The sequence below is a fragment of the Lipotes vexillifer genome, unplaced genomic scaffold, assembly GCF_000442215.2.
Source record: "Lipotes vexillifer unplaced genomic scaffold, Lipotes_vexillifer_v1.1 scaffold753, whole genome shotgun sequence".
NCBI classification, from domain to species: Eukaryota; Metazoa; Chordata; class Mammalia; order Artiodactyla; family Lipotidae; genus Lipotes; species Lipotes vexillifer.
Genome location: NW_006783618.1, coordinates 1,269,578 through 1,275,727, shown reverse-complemented (window position 1 = coordinate 1,275,727; position 6,150 = coordinate 1,269,578). Strand labels below are relative to the sequence as shown.

Below are 6,150 nucleotides of genomic sequence, written 5' to 3'. Positions count from 1 at the left end.
GGGCGGGAGGCCGCGAGAAGACCTAAAATGGCGATTCGAAGTTGCCATAGTAACGTGGCTTCGTTCCAGAACCACACCTGGACTTGCTCACTTCAAGTCAGCGATTCTTAACTCTCAAGTAGGAGTTCATTATTCCCTTTTGCTCGAAAATGAAGTCGGACAGGCTTTGGAGAACTTACTGTTTATTTTTACGGAATTCTGCAGGACTTAATCGTCTTGATCCCCTTGACTCTAAGCCAGAAGTCCTTTTTACTCCCTACAGATTATTTTATTTGAATGCTCTCAGAATAGATTTCTATAAATTTAGAGTTCAGAGGGACCTAGGAGATCCTACAGGATCAGTCAGTGAATAGATAAATATGTATTAGGCCTTCCTGTCAATTTGTGCCTCAAGACTGTTTGGTTCATGTTCTTTTGTGTGTGTGTGTAGCTATTACAGCATCCAGTTCAGTACTTACCTAAGTTGGGTGTTTATTAAGTTGCTGTTGACAGTGGCAATGATGAAATCATTACAAAAAGGAGCTGAGATTTGTGCCACTTTTGGTTGGAACAGTGAGAAAGTGCTTGAAGTGAAATGAAGAGATGGTTTCACATTCTTCTGAAAAAGAGATGGGATGCTACCCTGCTCTAATCATTAGTCAACCTATTCTCCTGGAATCTATGTATATTTAATGAAAGCAAGAGAGGAATGAAAATATGCTTCAGCTTTTGGGAAAGTTAATAACTTTCCGTTTTTCAACTCCCATTCCTTTACTAGACTTGAAAGCTGGTAGTTTTCTCTATTAAGAAGGTAATGTAAGAGTATCAAATGGAAGAGATGATACTGTTGCTTCAAAAGAGTCCCCAAACTAAGTAGTTGGTTGTGCCCAATTCTCAGTTATTTGAAGCAATGTGGAAATTCATACAGGTTTATTTATCCAGTAGAAACTAATTCTATCCATTATTGACTTCCAGGCTGCCTCTAAGAAAATTTTTCAGTGAAGATAAAATGTATTCCCATCAGTTTTCTGTGACCTGCCATGTAAAAATTTTAGATTTGCATAAAAGCAAATTATATAATTGTAATGCTTTATTACTGAAGGTTATTTACATAGTGTTTAAAGCACAATAAAAAATAAGTTACAATTCAAAAGTTCTCTTCAAGTAAAAGACACTGAACAGCCGGGCTATATTAACCCTTGAATATTTAGCCAAGGCACAAAAGCTACAAGTTTTGCTGGAAACACCCTCCATGAGTTTTTAACTACCTATTTACACTTATGGAACATCACCCAGGCCATCCGTTTGAAGAAATACCCAGTTACTATATTTTCAAAGGTTGAATTATAGAGAAAAGTAGAAAATGTGAAAGGTAATATAGACTTTAAATCTAATTTTTACTTTCAAAACTGGGTACTGAAACTGTACTTTTTTAGACAGTATAAAATGCAAAATGAGACAGGTATGGAATGCATTTCAGAATCAAGGTTCACATGTAAATTATACCAGGTTTTTTTTTAGTATTGGAAAAAATATCAAAGTTCATCATCTTTAAATGCAGATAACTATTTGGAAATTCCAGTTTTAAAAGAAATAACATCTTCAGCCTAGTTGGTGAAATCTGAAAATATCAAGCTGTAAACATGGAGGGCAGGGGGTAGGGGGAGAGGTTCCTAAACATTTAGATGTTTTCTATTCTTTAAATAAGTGCTGCAGTAGCTTAAGTTTGGAAAGACACTGGGAGACTAGACACTTTTTCAAAAGCACTCTTCTTTCCATGACCCACTTATAAAGTTTGTTTTATCTACTAGTATAAGAGAAAAAAAAAACAAAGTTGGTTACATTCTGTTAGTTTTGGTATTTCTTTGCCCCCAAACCAAATCCTCCCCCCAAATAAGCAACTGAATTAAAAAATAAATAAAAGAAAAAAATTTAATGTCTTCCAGTTCTCAGAGCTTTGTATAACACTATACAAAATTATTATCATTTAGGGTGATTTTTTTCACTAGCGCTAAATTTTTTAATTGTAATATACTCCTTCAGAAACCTTCCATTTAACTGCTTAATGATTCCAGTCTACAAATGAGCATAGATTTTGCTCTGTTGTTATAAATAATTGAATTGGGGGAAAAACTATAGTAAGCTAAACAGTCATTCACTGCTCATGAAAGATCTGAGCTGTTGATTGCTTGTCACAGCAGAGAAAAAATGTGACAAGCAATTCATCTTGAGGTGGCCTTTGTCAATCTACTAGCATTTCTGTAACCTTCCCTACTCTGTGGTTTAGATTGTACTACTGGAAACCTTGGATCAATTGACCAAAAACAAACAAAAACAAAAACCTGCCATCTAGGGTATTGAAAGAAATTCGATAAAATAAGATGTGTCCCATACTTAAGGAGAGCCATAAAAGTCAGACTGTTCTTTAACAGACTGAATTTAGGATTTTCTGTTAATCAATCAAAAACAATTGGGAGAATCAGCTCACCTTTTAATTGAGAGTGTGAGAAGGAAAGGGTAAACATGTTAACTTTAATAGCAAGAATGCTGCTCTAAGGAAACTAATATATTAAAGGAAATGTTATGACACACAAGTTGACTTTTATCCCATTTGATGCCAATATGTATGTATACAAATCATAATCCACAAGGAGTGTTTAAGGGCAAAAATGTAGCTTCCTAGTATATAAAAGCTAATGAGCATTTGAAAAAAATACAATATTTGTACTCTGAAATTAAATAAAACCTTGGTAACAGGGCTGTGTGTGAGTCTGCTGGTATCTGCTCAAGAAGGGCCCTATGCTGGCACCAGAGGAACGTTGCTTGTCTAGGTGGTTATATACTGCAGAGCTGGTTGGAAGACAGGTCACAACTGGAAAAGCCAAAGAAAAGCTTCCATTAACTCCAACTTATCTCAGGGTTCTTGTTCTTGGAAATCTTCAGCTTCCTGAAATACAAAACAAAAGTTTAAATGGATAATGTGTATGGCAAGAGTGCAATAGGAGTACCTGGCATTATGAATACATATATATATATGATCTCTTCTACATCGTGAAGGAAAATATTCTTAAGTATATTTGTCCTCTTCTAACTTAACTTTTAAAAGAAATTTCCTGATCCTTATTACATATTTCTCTGGGTCAGTGTCCTTAATTCATAGTCTCTGCCTTTCATGGACACTTGGATGATCCATAGCTGCTCACTCGCATGCATTCATTCCTCTCTCTCTCTCTCTCTCTCTCTCTCTCTTCCCCCACCACCATCACCCCAACCCCTTTATTATAAACAAAGTCAAACATACAGGGGCTTCCCTGGTGGCGCAGTGGTTGAGAGTCCGCCTGCCGATGCAGGGGACACGGGTTCGTGCCCCGGTCCGGGAAGATCCCGCATGCTGCGGGGTGGCTAGGCCCGTAAGCCATGGCCGCTGAGCCTGCGCGTCTGGAGCCTGTGCTCCGCAACGGGAGAGGCCACAACACTGAGAGGCCCGCGTACCGCAAAAAAAAATCAAATATACAGAAAAGTAAAGAAGGCAGTGTATGGAATTCACCATCACTTAATTTTAAAGGGTTTTTTTTTTTTTTGCCTTATTTGCTATAAATACATATATTGGTGGGGGCTAAAGTTTTTAAACCAAATTACTGACATTTTAACCCTAAATACTCCAATATGCATTTTTATAATAGGGATATCTTCCTGTGTAACCACAATACCCTTATTATACCTAATAAAAGTTAACAATAATTCCCTATTGTCCAGATTGAAATTTTTCATATTAAGACTTTCCCAATGTCCCCCCAAATCTTTTTTATAACTAGTTTATTCAAATTAGTATCCATCCAGTCAGGGATCGTACACTGCACTTGATTGTGTTACTTCCTTAAACTTCTTTTTTTTTAATTAGGGTATAATTGCTTTACAATATTGTGTTCGTTTCTGCTGTACAGCAAAGTGAATCAGCTATATATATACATATATCCCCTCTTTTTTGGAATCCTTAAATTTTTTTCAATCTTAAACAGCCTCCATCTTTATTTTCCATGACTCTGACTTATTAGAAAATCTGCTTGATTTTAAAAATAACCCTTAGTAAAAATCTCTCTGACACCAGATTTTTTTCTAGGTTTACAATAGAACCATTTTTCTCCATATTCTATTTTATAAATCCTTGAGAACTTTCACTGGAGCTTTAGGCTATAAAAGTGTGGCTCTTTTTGCAAATAATAATAGTGGACCTACTTCAGAGAATAGAAGAAATTGTGATCATATGAAAAATAAATCATCCTACCTTTTAAGCCTAATAAACCTAAAAACTGGAAAAACAAAACTACACACCACTAAAATTGGATTCATAGTCCCAATAACTAAATGAGAGTAGTAGAAATCAATTCCAAATAATACAAAAGTTCTCCTGCCAAAATGTCAAGCATATCTATTGAGTCACTCTCTTAAATGCCATGATTAGTTTACAATAAAACAAAAGAATAAAAGCAGATATTCTTTCATTTAAAAAAATTTATTTACATGTTGAAAGTTAATTTATTATTCTTTATGGTGGTAAATATAACCCCAGAGCCTCAAATAATCATAGAGTTCTCTCAGCTTTACTGGTAGTAGGGTCTAGCTTCCTGTCCTTTGCACAAAACACACTCAAAGGGGAAGCCATCGATAACACAAGAGAAGCCTTTTATCTCTCTGCCCAACTCCTCTAATTTCATACAGGAAACACGTATCATATAAGCTGGGAGATCCACAGTAGAAATGAGCCATATAAGAAAGCTAAGGAGGGACTCCCCTGGTGGCACAGTGGTTAAGAATCTGCCTGCCAATGCAGGGGACACGGGTTTGATCCCCGGTCCAAGAAGATCCCACATGCCGCGGAGCAACTAAGCCTGTGAGCCACAACTACCGAGCCTGCGCTCTAGAGCCTGAGAGCCACAACTAGTGAGCTCACGTGCTGCAACTGATGAAGCCCATGTGCTCTAGGGCCCACGTCCTGCAACTACTGAAGCCCTTGCCCTAGAGCCCGTGCTCCACAATAAGAGAAGCCACTGCAATGAGAAACCTGCGCACCGCAAGGAAGAGTAGGCCCTGCTCACCACAACTAGAGAAAGCCCGCACACAGCAACGAAGACCCAATGCAGCCAAAAAAAGCTAAGGAAAGAAATGAACCCATTTGTGAACCTTACCATATAATAATGTTAGTCTGTGTCTTCTAAGTAAACAGAAACCTTTTTTTCTTGGTTGAGCTTTTCTTCTTCTTTTCTGTAACATAAAAGCAGAAACCAACGTCAGGGGAACAAGGCAAGAAGCAAGGGAGGCAAATCCTACAAAGGTTCAGGTGTGATATATTCCCCCAAATTTGGGGAAGAATTGTATGCACCTGGGAGTAGATCCAAGCTTACAGAGCACTAAACCTATTAGCGCTATCTAATAATACTCATACTTCCACATGACCCTGGGTATCTGAACTTACTTTTCAGAATATTTCTAGAAGAGAATATTATTTTGGAACTCCAGGTTTAAAGCAGACACCTTAGTTTACCATTACTATTCTACCTCTAATTCTGCTTCCTATTCAAAAAAGAAAAGCATAAAATAAAAAACAAACAAAAACAAAAAAAGACTGACCTAGAAGTCAACTTTATTGATCGTATTCTATTCAAACCAACTCAGAGTTGGGTTCATTAGTCTCCTTAAAAATCAATTCTATTTACTATAGTAAATATTTCTTGAGGAAAAGAAACAAATGGTGCTGGGACAGCTGAAAAATTACAACTGCAAAAGAATAAATTTGAACTCCTACTTCACACCATATACAAGAATTGATTCAAAATTAATCAAAGACCTAAATGTAAGAACTAAACTGTAAAACTCTTAGAAGAAAACATAGGCATAAATCTTTTTGACCTTGGATTAGACAGTGGTTTTTTAGATATGACACCAACAAAACAAGCAACAAAAGAAAAAAAGATAAATTGGACTTCTTCAAAATTTAAAGGACACTAATCAAGATAGTGTAAAGGCAACCCACAGAAGGGGAGAAAATAATTGCAAATCCTATATCTAATAAGACACTTTTGTATACTCCAAAATATATTTTAAAAAACTCTTAGGGCTTCCGTGGTGGCTCAGTGGTTGAGAGTCCGCCTGCCAATGCAGGGGACACGGGTT

General features: G+C 36.7%; 1 protein-coding gene across 1 annotated transcript in view; it reads right to left on the bottom strand.

The window, feature by feature from the left end:
• Nucleotides 1–2,313: 2,313 nt before the first annotated feature.
• Nucleotides 2,314–6,150, bottom strand: part of MPZL2 (myelin protein zero like 2) — a 10,928-nt gene continuing 7,091 nt past the window's right edge. The window contains exons 5-6 of the mRNA XM_007456322.1: nucleotides 5,166–5,241; nucleotides 2,314–2,926 (exon numbers count right to left, since the gene is read on the bottom strand). Coding sequence (XP_007456384.1) covers nucleotides 5,178–5,241 — 64 coding nt within the window. The 3' untranslated portion in view covers nucleotides 2,314–2,926; nucleotides 5,166–5,177. The remainder of the gene's footprint in view (nucleotides 2,927–5,165; nucleotides 5,242–6,150) is intronic.